Source organism: Chamaea fasciata, unplaced genomic scaffold (genome assembly GCF_029207755.1).
Source record: "Chamaea fasciata isolate MVZ Bird 193981 ecotype frontalis unplaced genomic scaffold, bChaFas1.0.hap1 SCAF_1, whole genome shotgun sequence".
NCBI lineage: Eukaryota > Metazoa > Chordata > Aves > Passeriformes > Sylviidae > Chamaea > Chamaea fasciata.
The window spans coordinates 139,307,600-139,322,334 of record NW_027094086.1 but is presented as its reverse complement, the minus strand read 5'-3'; the positions used below and the strand labels follow the sequence as shown (position 1 = coordinate 139,322,334).

At 39.3% G+C, this 14,735-nt stretch overlaps 1 protein-coding gene across 1 annotated transcript in view; it reads left to right on the top strand.

Annotated features, from left to right (window-relative positions):
* The window catches only part of NRP1 (neuropilin 1), a 113,278-nt gene that overhangs the window by 78,950 nt on the left and 19,593 nt on the right, over positions 1 to 14,735 (top strand). Inside the window, 5 exon segments of the mRNA XM_066200096.1 lie at positions 458 to 613; positions 3,306 to 3,450; positions 4,866 to 5,197; positions 9,668 to 9,812; positions 12,728 to 12,832. Coding sequence (XP_066056193.1) covers positions 458 to 613; positions 3,306 to 3,450; positions 4,866 to 5,197; positions 9,668 to 9,812; positions 12,728 to 12,832 — 883 coding nt within the window.

Below are 14,735 nucleotides of genomic sequence, written 5' to 3'. Positions count from 1 at the left end.
TCTCATTGCATGAGTCTCCTCTGTGTTGGCAACACCTTGCAGCTTCGTGTCCTTAGGGAATTTCATTAGCATCTATGCAAGTGCTTAATGAAAGTATTAAGTAAAGTTGTTTGGCAGACTGGTCCTTGAAGAATTCCTGTAGTAACTCCTCTACAGTCTGGTGGTTCCCACTTGCCCTGATGGTGTCTCTGGTTTGTCCCTCACAGAAGAAAGAGAATTCTCTGGCGTGTGAATAACATTACTGGCTAACCAGGCAAATTTTCCCATCTTCTGTGATGACTCTGTTTACAAAGGAGGAGATTATGTCTATGTTATTGTCAACAATATTTTGCAGTTTGCTTTTATAAAATCCTTATTATTTTTGTAAAATGGGGTGAGGTAGAGAAGGTGCAACTGCTGCAATGTTGTTATGCTCTGAACTGGTTGTCCTCACGTTCCAAATTATCCTCTACCACAGGTAGACCTGGGCCTTCTCCGCTTTGTTTCTGGAATTGGGACCCAAGGTGCCATCTCAAAAGAAACAAAGAAAGAATATTATCTGAAAACATATCGTGTAGATGTCAGCTCCAACGGAGAGGACTGGATTACCCTGAAGGAGGGAAACAAGCCTGTTGTAAGTATTTTTTTTCCCTTTTTTTCTCTCTCTTCAGCTGAGAAATAGTCTGTTGAACTGTTTAGTTGCTATCATCTGCTTTAAAAAAAGGTTTTAAAAATAAGGTTTAGTCAGGTTGATCAGCACTATTTCCCAAATCCAAAAACCAGCTTATGTCTCAGTAGTAATGGGCCACAGAAATTGTCTATGCAAAACCTAGAGCAGCTGAAAATTATGTGAAGTGATGCCCTATCTATTGAGCTCACCATAATTTGAGTCATTTTGTGTCTTTTTCCTGGACTCTTCTGCTGTTTCGCTGTTTCTCAGAGATTTTCTTTGTGACCTTGAGAAAAACATTATGCAGAACTTTTCAAGAAATGTGTCTGTCCATTCTCTGCAATGAAGCTCTGGATATGCAATGTGTCAGTGCCTCAGCTCCCTGTGCAAGGTTGGCAAGTGATTAGTGGTTTGTTAGACTTCCAAGCATCTCAGTGATCAGGGTCATGCGGACAGATGATTAGACACATCTTTCCATCCTTATAGATTTTTATCACCTTTCCATTTATCAGCAGATTTGCTCTCTGTGACCTCCCTATGAAACAGTTTTAGACACTCATAAGAAAAATTGTCATTATCCGCTACCGTGAACATAAAGCTCATTACCGGGAAGTCAGTTCTGCTTGAGCTCTCACATGAATAGCCCCAGTGAGGCTGTGCCTCCCTTCCCACCTTGCTCAGGTTGTGCCTGAGAGAGGCATCCCCAGAGGCTGCCAGGGACTGATGCAATTGGAAAGGTTTGGTAGTACCTCCCTTCAAAACAACTTTGTTGTGACCCTTCTGTAAAGGCATAGAAGAGCTGTGCAATATCAAACTCTATCAGTGTAACCCTATCTAGCTCTAAATATTTGCTTACTGGTTTGTCCCTGACTCATCTGTAAGTGCTGTGCCAAGTCCACTACATTTATCTAATCAACATGGTAGCAGTGTTTAACAAATGCATCTTGCTTTTTGGAAGTACTTTGGAAAACAATTTAAAAAGAATGCTTAAAGCTTCTCTCTGACAGGTATTATCCTGGTTTTACGGGAAATTCTGAAAGTCAAATGACACAATGTGGGCACTGTACAGTGATGTGTATAAAGATACAATAATTGACTTGCCCAAAGTCACAAGAGGGGCCAGCACAGTGGCTGGAATGAGACACAGGGTTTCCTGGCTCTGGATTCTGTAATCTGAACAAATGCTTCTTTCAAAATCAGACCATGCCTGATTTTCATTACCAGCTTCAATTTGTAAACTCTCCAAGAGTGTATTTTACATGAGTTTCTCCTGCACGTGCTGTCCTTAATTAGTAAGAATATTTCCTAAACCTGTGTCACTTGTATACAGGGTTCATTAAAAAAATCAGTTTTTTAAAATGGCAGTATTTTGCTGTTGATCAAGACAATAAAAAATGTATGTACCAGTCTCCCTCCCAGATATTTTAATTCAAATTAAAAGTTTGCAGCTGCATGTCTCAAGTCAGTCATATACCAGTGTTGAACTAACTACGTATAAGAATCTGTGTACTTTTGAGAAAAGACTCCCCTTCCTGTCAGATGCAAACTTTGAGAAAACTACAGCAGGTCTTCTCAGGAAAACAAAAAGTTGCTGGAAAGAAAGTAATGCAGTTCCATTAAAAATCTCTTACTAGATATGAAACTCTTATCCTAAATTACTTGGGATGTAACTGAGCCTTATGAGCTGACAGCTGTGTGCCATTGGCTTATACTCCAAATTAATGCAGCTACTGTAAGGAACAAACAGGAAAGTAGGACAGTGTGTGTAAGAAATGGGAGAATCTCCCATAAAAGGAGAAGGGTCTGCATCCATGGAAAACAACAGGAAATTGGTCCCCTCTATGTGAGGAAGAAGCAGGAAGCTGAATCACCTTCTTTGGACTGGAACATTGCAAGGTTTTGGCTGGGCTAGGAAGGAGTGTGCCTGCAGGATCCTCAACATGAAAGCACAGCACAATCATGTGCTTCTGGTGGAAGTCTCATTGTTCATCTAATTTGACTGCAAGCCTTGGGGGATGCAGGGAAAATCTTGGAGCCTGCTATACAGATTTTAAATAGACTTCAATCTCAATACGCAAGGAGAAAGAAATCCTGAGAACTTGTTGAAAAAGATTTGAAAACAGGAGGTTAACAAAGCAAGGTTTGCACAATAAACCTTGAAAAATCATAAGCCCAAGGTCAGCAAAATAATATATGTTTTTATCATAACTCCATATAGAATTTTCACATGATCTAATTGAAATCCAAATCTTTAAATTGAGCCTGAGATTCTATAGCTTTCTGCATCGTTCTAAGAGCGTACAAGAAATAAAACTGCTCTAGTGGGGCATTGGGGGATTCTTCCAGGACACAGAAGTTGTTGGGTGACAAAGTCCAGTGTTTGTCATTCCTGCATGTAGATCTGGGCATTAGGAACAACTTTTTAAGTATCATTGAACACCTTACATTTTCAGTTTTCCTCCCCAAGGAAAGTAAACTTGTCTGCAAAAATTGTGTTAGGAGATTAATGAAATAGTTTCCCACACAAGTCTTTTGTCTCAGCCCCCACAACCAACCCTGGTTAGACCTCATATCATAACTATCTGTAAAACACAGAACTGTAAACACCATTTAAGAGAAAGCCTAACAAATATATACTTTTTCTTTCTACACAAAGGTGTTTCAAGGGAATAGCAATCCCACTGATGTTGTTTACCGACCTTTTGCCAAACCAGTTTTAACACGGTTTGTGCGAATTAGACCTGTGTCTTGGGAGAATGGAGTTTCACTGAGATTTGAAGTGTATGGCTGCAAGATAACAGGTAGGTCTTGGGAAAGATTACAAAATCAGGGGAATTTATTGTGCCTGTGCTGTGGGATTTATTTTAAGAGTAAAATTCATGATCATGATTTTCACCACGATCTGAGTATAGAAATGTTAGAAAAAAACCAATAAAACACCTCAACCCAACCATACAGTGTTATCTGAATATTTTTGACACCATATTTTAGTTTTAATTACTTTTATTGCAATCACTTTACAGCTTCATGCAAAATTCCTGAGATACACAGATATTTTGGAAATTCCCATCTTATTTTTCCCTTCTAATTTTCCAGTCCCTCTCTCTTATGCCTGCTATTCATAGGTAGTTCTCAGCAGGTTTCTCAAGGAACAAACATACATAACTAGGTTTAAAAGGATTGCAAGGTACAAACACTTAGATCTGAAGCCAGTGCAAGTAATGGTGTTTGTAGTCAAGTTCCCAGTGGTGATCAGTATTGTAATTTCTTTGCATCACACAGTTACCTGTCAAAATTTTTTTAGAAATATCTTTTTTACTGTTTTAGGTTTTCTATAATTTCTACACAGTGGAAGTGCCTTTATCTGTAAAGTAAAAATACAACTTACAGTTGAAAGAAAATGCTAATGATTTATTCGACTTTAGAAAGCTAATTTTTCTCGCCCATTTTTTAGCGGTTAATACAGTTCAAAGCCACTGACTTTTCATAGTTCTAGGGATATTTTTTTTATCTTAAGGTGTTTCTTTAGTCTTGAAAATGTTTCTTAGAACTGGTTTTCATACAGCAGGAAAATAAGATTACTGATTACTTTGTTAGAGAATTCCAAGTCATTCTATGAAATCTTTTCAGATTAGATGTAAGTAATCAGAACTACTGTTACATTCTGTATTAGAATTTTTCATTCATTGTTAGCAGGTACTTCTAATTTATTTTTATCGTGGATCATAAAAGAGGCAACTATTTAGCTTTTGTGTCACCTAAAGAAGTCTGAGAGATGAAAGAAATGCATTAGGAAAATCTCAACAATAAATTATATTTTAATGTATGAAGATTTCCATTTCCAATATCACCAAAATTAGGTAATCTGCAACCAAGTTTTGGCGGGTTTGGGGAGTTTTCTCTGAGGAAATATTCACAAATTCAGATGGCCCTGCACTCTTTGCCTTAGCAAAGAGAATAGAAAACAAGAATAGAATAGGATTTTCTGATCCTTTTGGTTCCCACCAAGCCAAAAATACTTGTGGTATTTTGGTACTTCCTGCTAAAACTGGGATGTGTAAGTTTGAGCAAATGAAAATTATATACAAACCAAATAGATTATTTTGAATAATAAGTAATTAGTTATGATAGTTGAATTGACTGACATGTCCTGTTTCTGGTTTGGTGCTTGTTCAGAATAACTATTTAATTTATTTGGATTTTTTTTTCTCTGTAGATTATCCTTGTTCTGGGATGCTGGGTATGGTGTCTGGCCTTATTCCTGACTCTCAGATTACTGCATCTACTCAAGTGGATCGAAACTGGATCCCAGAAAACGCTCGCCTGATAACGAGCCGTTCAGGCTGGGCGCTGCCACCAACCACTCATCCATACACAAATGAATGGCTTCAAATAGACCTCGGTGAGGAAAAAATAGTGAGGGGCATAATTGTCCAAGGAGGCAAGCACCGGGAAAACAAAGTGTTCATGAAAAAATTCAAAATTGGCTACAGCAACAATGGATCGGATTGGAAAATGATCATGGATTCCAGCAAGAAAAAGATAAAGGTAAGGGCAAAATCTCCGCGCTAAAAAAAATTGAGTTAAAAAAAAAAAAAAAGTTGGCATTACATTTCTACACGTCTCTGTCTGACCTTAGAAAAGGCACACAGCTGGGGTGAAGCCAAGTAGGAGGACTCCAAGGGCAGCAGCCCTAAAGGAATGCTGTGGGAGCTGTCCCATGCCTGAGGGCATGAACTGGCCTTAGGACATTTGCCTCTCTGGCAGCAAGTCTTGCTTATTCAACGGCTAGTTCAGACTTGACTCCTGCCAACCTTGGTGCCTTTGTGACCCACAATTTACTGCAAAATCCCATGCAATGGGGTTTAAAAGTCTACTCTAAAAAGCCAGACTCTAAACCTGACTGAACAAATTTATTTGAATTACTTTTATTTTGCTTCTTTTCTGTCAGAGCTATAGAATGAGAATGGTGTTACTCAGCTCAATGGGGTACCTGTTGTATTTCTCAACTGCCTGTATATTGCTTTGAGAGTTTCACAAGCTCTCTGTAATGATCTGATCCAAGTCCCTCCAAAAGTGATGAAGTTTTTGTCATGTTATCCCATCCCAAGTGAGAAGTACTGTTGTACTGTCACAAGGGAAGCGTCTTGGAGTTTGCCTGAGAAGACATTTCCAGTGGAGGGCCTAATTAATTGCTGGGTTAGATTCCAAGGAAAAGAAAATGATTGTGTCCCAGAAAAGTTTCTGGGAATGTATCTGTTTCAATTTGTCTTTGGATGTATGCATTTCAGGACATAAATTGCTCTAGGGGTTTTGTGGATTTATGCCAAATCCCAGTGAAGTCCTCCATCCCATTTTGCTATCACTGCTCACAAAGTTCACTTTTGCCTCGAAAGGGACTACTCTTTCTTAGTCCTCCTACTCTGTTCCTTGAGGAAATGAGTAGGCATGAAGCCCTGCTCACAAATTGGTGCTGTAGTACTGAGATGACCAGGGAATCATATACCAAAATGTGCCCTCAAAAGGCAAATTGTTGTGCTGCTTGGCAGATGGAAGTTGCTCCATATCTCATCTGTGTTAGTTTGAAAATTAGATGTAAAAGCTGTTTTGCTGTATAGACTCATCCATTGGAGGAACCTGTGTTTCCTTAAAGGAAAAGCTGAGTGGGCCCATGGATGTATCTTTTCCAGGCACATTTGGTAAATATTGGACTTCATTCTCTCCTGTTTTAATCTCGCTGAATATGTCTGCATTTTCTCACTTTTCATCATTTGTTTGGGGGATTAAAACTAAACGGATTCAGCCTTTGCAGTCATCTCCTTTCTCTTGTTACCATGAGTTTTGACTTCATCATAAAGTGTGAAGGGAGTGTAAATCAACAATGGGATCTTACCATTTTCTTTCTAAAATAGATGTTGTTTTGACATGTACTTCTACACTGTGGCTCAACGAGGGAAAAAAATAATGCCATATGCTTTCGAAGCAGCGCGCCGTCTGCTGCATGGCTTTCTGTTTTCTAATACAGGCACATGCCATCATTGTCAGAAGTTAGCAGTTTGACAAGAAAACTAGTGTGCTAACTAATGCACTGAGCCCATCCTCAGCTTTCATCACCACCAGAAATTAACTTTCAAGATTAATGGAACAGAGAGGGCTGGAATTCAAATCTCTTGTGGCATAATTATAGTCCTTCCTAAAAATTCGATATGTTTAATAAACTTTATTCCAAAGCAGAAGTCTTCTTTAAAGAGGATAGGGTAAATCCCATGATTTTGGAGCCTGAGGAATTTAAAATGTTAATACTGGAATGTAGTGTTTTTAACTCTAAGTAGAGCTGGATGGGACAGGATGCTATAATGAGTCACATCAGGAACGTGGATTAGAAACAGCCCTGCTATATGAAATGAAACACATCGTTTCACTTGGTTAAAGTCAGGACTTTCAATAAACAAACAACTGCATTTCAGAAAAGAAAGAGCAGTGACAACAGAATGTGTCCAAAGGGTGAAACATCATCTTGTTTCTTAACATGATCTTGTCATTCATGCCTGCAGCTGCTTTCACAAGGACTACCATAACTCTTTCCTCTTTGGCTGACCCAATTTCGGCTATTTTTGAGTGTGCAAAATGTTTCCCCCTGTAATTTAGCTCAAGCACTCAAAGGAGTGAAAATCACAAATCATCAAATAACCATGCAGAACTCCATTTCAAGATCCAATTTGTATTTCTTGTCCATGGGTTTGCTTACTCAAGCTTACTCCATAAAGTCATCATTCTCTTTCATACTTCTTTCCTCCTTCTACTTTTTATGGGGATGGGATGAATTGTTTTGCAGGAGTTTTTGGCTGTTGTTTTTGCAGTTCCTCTCATCATTTCTGGTATAAGAAACTTCAGAACATCCTGCCATTTGGAACATCCTTTTAAAAATTTTCAGCAATGTTTATTTTAATTTTAAAATATGTTAGGTGGAATTTTTTTTCCGCTCACCATCTTAGCTCCTCTTTCGTCTAACTATTATTTATTATGCTTTATCTTTGTACTGAAGTAAAGCAATTTGTGACATAGCTTGTATAAAGGACACTCACTAAGTGAAGTTTTTCTGTATACTCCTCTCTCCTCTCCCACAAAGAGTATCAGTATGTGTTTTAAATGAACAGTCAAAATTGAATCACAGGCAGCTCTGCTCTACAAAGGACAATGATTCAATGTAATTCTAGATGCCTATTGAATCCTAATGTCTATGTGTCAGTACTCCATAGTGATGTCTTTTATAAATCAGTTTTCATTATTATATGTTGCTATTAAGACTACTATTAAAAAAGGGAGCAAGGATTCCTCAGATACATGTGTCTGTCTACTTTTATACATAAAATGGCATTCATTCTTTTTCATATAGTAGGTAGCTTTTCTGATCATTTGCACTATATTGTTATTCAAATATAATAATATGTAATCCCATGTCAATTAGATCTGACAGGCCCTCTACACATAAATTTGTGACAACTGTCTTCCAAGCACTGGCAGTACACTGGGTCAACCAGTGCCCCTTGAAGCCACCTTGGAGGTGCAATTTCCCTAGGAAGTAGGAGAAGCAGCATTGATGTTGACATTATTTTTTCAGTTTAGTTGTTCACAGTCTCCCATCACAGCTGGCTTTTGCTACTGGCACTCTGTAGCCAGTGGCCGGAAGGATTGTGATCATAATGCAGAGGTGTACAGTAAAAAAAAAAAAAAGAAGGCTTTTAGAGCTGCACTGAAAATAGAAGAAACAATTGGGATTACCTATGCTGGTTTTCTGTGTTAGGAATTCAGCCAGCTTTCCCCACAGCCTCTGTTTTCTCTGCCCCAGATGAATAGAAGGAGTTCATTGTAGGTTGGGTTTTGTTCTCATCCAGAATGAAGGGTATCTGGTGCTTTCTTCCTGAAGAATGCTTCTGGTTTCACAGCTGTATCTTAAAAGTATCTTACGGTAGCAATTCTAATCTTAAATTTGAACTGCAGTTCAAAGAGGTTTTTTAGAGTCTTGCAATTTCACTAATTCGTGGAAAATGTGAAAATGCTTTTACTTCATTGTTATATACATTTTCATATTTTGCACATTAGAGACTTCTGTACATGACATTCTGAAGACTTTTTTGCTATAAAATCGGGTAAAAATAACTGCTTTTGCCTTATCTTGGGTTATAAAGCTTTCTGCCAAGGACTGTTTCTTTGTTCAGTTGATTCCTTCTAGGGACTGATCATTCACATGGAAGCACTTGAGGTGTTGCTATAAGTACAAATTATAATGTGTTCTATATGCAAAAGATTACTGAAAAGGAGAAACTGAAGGTATCAAACAAATGTCATTGAGAATTGTATTATGTCTGAAGAACCCAAAGTGCAATTCAGAGAAGAGATTTTTTTGTCTGAAATGTACATTTGCTGACCTGCCTTGCCTGTTGGATTGTATTGCAGTTTTGTCAGGAATCAGCTTTCTTCTCTTTCTTCTAATTCTTCTTCAATAGCAGGCTCAGTGGAAGAACTCTTGCAGCTACTGCTCCTGAAGTTTAATTTATGCCTTTTGAAATAGCTACAACTTGTGAAGCTCTGTCGCTGGGGGAAATCAGATTGAAATTTTCTCTTGAACAGTTGGATTATTATTGTAACCACTTAAAAGGTGACAGGATCTTCACCTCAGCCATTTTTTTCCCTGAGAAGTGTTGGAAATGTCACCCAGTTAAACCTCAGATCAGAGCATCATTTAAAAACATGTCTCATTAAACACTCAGCTCTTGTTATGACCCTGATGGATTGGTTGCTACCGAGTTTATGAAAAATGAAATGCATTACTTTTCTGAGAAGCTTTAACAATGTATTTTCCATTCTCATTTAGGATAGGAATGCCTGACACTTATTAAGCCGTTAGAATATGGCCTACTGCTCACCTAATTCAAAGGCTGGAGAATGAAGGAAAAAAGATGAGTGTGGAAAATCGACTTTTTTTTTTTAACAAGTAGCATTTGTCATGCTTTGCAGACTTTTGAAGGCAACACCAACTATGACACGCCTGAGCTGCGGACTTTTGAACCGGTATCGACACGATTCATACGCGTCTACCCTGAGAGAGCCACACACGGGGGACTGGGGCTGAGAATGGAGCTGCTGGGCTGTGAACTTGAAGGTAATTGCTCTGCTAGAAATGAATGCACTTTATTATTTTCATAAATACATTCTCTACTTGGTCTGCTGCTGGAGACTGCTGTGTCTGCACAGGCAGCGCATCGGACTCTCGCTTCCATGGCTGCCATTAGTGCTGATTCTTGGCCTATTCAGTTCCTCTCTGCCACATTTGAATGTGCCCAAGGCACAATTATTATTCTTTTTCCCGTTCCTTTGTTGAATCACAGTGATATTCTCCACATGGTTTTCCATTCCCTTAAGCAGCCTTATGATTATACTTTGGAGAATCATAGAGCTATTAGGAGAGAATAAAGACAGGAACTTAAATTTTATGTTACCATGATACAACCCTGGAGGAGATGTTTTCCGAGAATGCAGAGGAAACTTTGCACTAAATATAGTAATTATGTCCGTCTATCCTTCAAAGGACCTGAAAGTCACACCACAAACTATGGTGGGCAAAGATCACTTGACTGGACAGTGTCTGTGGTGCTACTTTTGGGGGGTAAAGGGGGCCTCTTTGTTCTTTACTAAGCTTTAATTTTGCAAGAGTATGTAGGAGATGAAAGACCAGGAAAAGCAAAGTTTAGACATTTGTCCTTGTACTGTGACATGAAGTCCGCTTTGATTTTTGTTATATAAACATAATTATTTAACTTCATAGATAACTAAAGATAACACTATGTGGATTTAACAATTTTATCTGGTGGATGATGGTACAGTGGTGAGGCTTATAAACCACACAGCTTAAAAATACACAGAATAACAAACCACATTGTTTGGGGTTTCATATGACACCTCTTCTAGAAGCAGCTGAACAGGCTCCCAAGATGAATGGAAACAACTGCTCTACCTCCATTTATTTCTCACCATTTCTCTCCCAAGAGAGAAGTGTGGGAGGCATTTGCTGTGAGAACTGATGAGTTCTGTGTTGTTTTTTTAGTTTAGTGATTGAATAAGTATGATTTTACTTGGCCCAGAAAATGGGGAGGTTGGAAATACTTCTTAGTTCCTGCAGGAAGTCCTCATTTCCTGTGGGAATACTTAGTTCCTGCAGACTATTGTGCTACTTGCTCAGGAAAAAAGAAAACCCAGCACCTGCCTTATGTAAACTCACAACCTGTGGGCAAAACCCTTCAGTTTCAGGGCTCCTGTAGCCACCCAGACATCCAGGGATGAGTCTGTGGACCACCTTACAAGAATATATTGCTCAGTGAGATGGAGGAGCCTTTGCTTTTAGGCAAACTGAAACAGCAAGTACAACTTTTTCCACTGGGACACATCTTTTCACATTTTTCTTTCTGCTATGGTATACTTTTGGTGTATCCTCACCTGTAGGTCACCCATGGACAGGTGAGGTCAATTTCCATTTGCCTGTGGGAGAAGCACAATAATGCTTAATGTTGTATAATTGCATCTTAAGGAGGGAGTTGAATGAAGTCACTTGAGATTTACTGCGCAAGAAAAGGAGTTGAGATGAGAAAAGAAGCATGGAGGTTGGCATAGAGAGGAGTAGAAATCAGCTCTCCAGCAGTAATGATCAAGAGCAACTTTTGTGTGCTTGAAGTGTCCCAGGGGGGCATATATGAAATGATGGCAGAGATGTAGGCAAGCTTGAGGCTATACAGGGACACAAAGATCAAGATAAGAAACTTAACTGGATGTAGAAAGCTAGTGGGGTCCCCCAGAGGGGTTTTTATAGTAATGTGGGTAACAAATGTTCTGCATCATTCATAATAGGTACAGAACTGTTTCTTTAACTAGGGATAGATTGAAGCTGTAAAGCATAGGTCAGGGTCCTAAAGAGGGGTATTTTATCCCATAATATAGCTATTTCAAAAACTACTGTCCCCTCCTGACATTTTCAAGCCAAGCAGTCAGTATATGTGATTTTCTGTGGCCAGTGGATGTTGAGGACAGTAGAAGGGAAAAGAGGAATCTGCAAAAGACATATATTATTGCATAGCCTATAATGAGTGAAAAAGATTGCTAATGAAAATAACAGTAAGTGAGAAGAGACAAAAGCCTGGATCACATTCCAGGAGTGCTTATCTTAAGCCAGGGAACTATACGTGCGGCATGAAACATAAACTTAAACGTAGCACCAAGTCTCTGTGTTTTAGTTTTCCAGATGTGGTGTGCTTTGCAGATACTGGGCTATGTGTTTTCTGGCGTCTTACACAAATCTGAAGCTTTTAACTGTAATAACAAAGTTCAGACTTTTACTGGTTAGGCAGCAGCTACCGGAAAGTCATCACCAATGAGAAGCAGGCAGGTGGCCGGGAGGGATGACTGATATCACTGATGTCTTATTTATTTATAACTTCAACAGAAAAAAAAAAAAAAAGAAAAGAAAAAACCACCAAAAGAAACACCTTCCATGTGTCCTAACTGAGCACAAAGTGATTCCACATCACACTGCCTTCCTGCTGCTGTTACCAGAACTGTTCTCAGACATTTCCTCTCTTACAGGTGCTCTGCAGAGAGGTTTCGTCAGCAACGCATTGGGTGCTAGAGAATTACCACTTTGATCATGCACCCCTCCTGCTTCCCTGCATAGGCCCATTTACTGTGACTTTGGAGAGCAATAAAATTATGGGGTCTACCCCACACACAACCCTCCAGGACTCTCATTCTCTCTTGCCAGGCTCTCACTATTCCTTGATATGAAAAACAAACACCCGTCAGCAAGTGAATAGACAGTCTGGGGCTTTGCTGCCCAGCTCTGCTCAGCCCTTGAGCTCAGTGCAGGAGGCAGAACAGATACTCCCCATTCCAGAGAAGTACTAAACAACCTGCAAAGTAGAGTTGCTTCAATCCTCAGACACAGCACATGGTGCTCGTCAGAATGTTATTTCCAACTGCATGCTGGTTCTCCAGGATGTGTTTTAACTGAACAACTGGATTTTGTTTCAGCTCCGACTGCTGTCCCTACCGTTTCCGAAGGCAAGCCCGTGGATGAGTGTGATGATGACCAGGCAAACTGTCACAGTGGCACAGGTGATGACTACCAACTGACAGGTGCAGAAACCATCCTCATTCCATTGCAGCTTCATTGTAGCTCATATCCATCACCAGCTTAATGTTTGCGCTAATTTAACCACTCAGTATTAATGGACATTAGTATGCAGTTTGTATCGTCAGTGCTGTCAAAACATGGGCATCTGCCTTTTACATATGACAATACTTTTGATTGTTTTCTCAGCTATGTAATTTTTGAAGAAAATAATAGTGACTAGATGGAAGAGAGGGCAATTTTTTGAGCTGTAATTCTGTCTAATCAAATCTTCTAATCAAACTTTCTCTTACTAAGAAGAAAAGCTGGACAATACTCTTGAGATTTATTGTCTGAGATTGAAGAATTTGAAATATTTCTTGGTTTACATACAGGCTTCCTACCTAAACGTTAGCATAGGACTCAAATCTTATCCCCAAACCTCTCCCAGACAGAAACAAAACAAATTTTGTTTATTTCTGTTTATTTTTTTGATACTGCCACATACTCAAACTGTCAGAAATATTTCCATGGGCTTCCCTGCCTGCACTACATACAGCCATAGAGGGACTGATGTTCTCCAAGCTGCCATCACCAGCAGAAAAATAGGAGTGGGAGATGCAACATAGACTGCATCTGGAGCAGAGGAAGCTTGCTAGGTTTCAGATCCTCACACTTCTGCATAGAATCAGTAGTCCTTCTAAGACAGATGACACTGCGCCTCTGTGTTTTTGATCTCTTCTTGGAGGTCACTTGTTCCACAAATCTCTGTGTCTGATTGATTAGATTTATACATCTGCAGTAATTGAACTTGTTTTTAGATGCAGCGACACAAGTTATTTCATCACTGCTCCCTGATGTGCTTGTCTAATAAATGTTTATTGCTTCTTATATCCATGACATAAAATAGCATTAAAATCTGGCAATAGCTGTCCAAGAGGACATTGGGTGAGCTTAGGTAAGAGATTGGCTTGTTGGAATGAGCCAAGTAGAACATCAGGCAGCAGATACAAATGAAAGTGGAGTTTCAATATCAAACCCTTTCTGAGTTTTGCCAATGCCTCCTGTAATTGCATGTTGCAAATCATAAATTGAAAAAAACAGTTCTTGAGTGGAAAAGACAGTGCATGGCTGCTGTCGCTGCTTTTCAAATCAGTGTCCCAGATGAACCTTATTCTTTTTGAAAACAGCCATGAAGGGAGTCTGATAAAAAGGTCTGTATTGTGTTAAGGTAGCTCAGAAAGCTTTCAATGTTGCTAAACAATGTAATTTATTTATTTATTATTCAGAAAATAAAGAGGCAGGTCAGGAAACACTAGGGCTTCCTGCAGAGCCCTGCATTGTCTTGCAAAACCCAGTAGGTAGAGACATGTTGGACATAGAGGAGGCTCTGTCAGGGAAAGCAGACAGATCTATGCAAGCACCTTCCATGTTCATAGCCTCCGCACTTCAAGGAGCTCAGGTCTTCATCCCACATGTCCCTTAGGGAACGTTTATTGAGCAGAAGAAAAACCTTCTGGCAGTTTCTGCAGGTTGTGCTTAGGGGGCAATTTATAATCTCCAAGACAAGGGAACATCCACCAGCCTTCCTGAGCACCATCTCTTCTAGGGAACTGAATGTTTTTCAGTATTAATATTGAAAATTACTGCATTGCCCTCCTACAAAAGTGCAGACACTTGAGTCTAATTTATTATTACAACACCCAGAAACCCTAGGCAGTGCATGCCCAGTTGTTCTGGACATTGGAGAAATGATGCATTGAACAGATGGTGTTACTTACAACAGTAAAATGCACAGAACTGATTTTGCCAATAAATTAATTGTAAACATTCTTTTCTTCCTCCAAAATGCATAGAAGGCAAGCGTGTAAGTATTGTGGCCCATTAAGGATAGGAGGGCAGTGCAGAGGGGATTTCATGAGTGCCTTA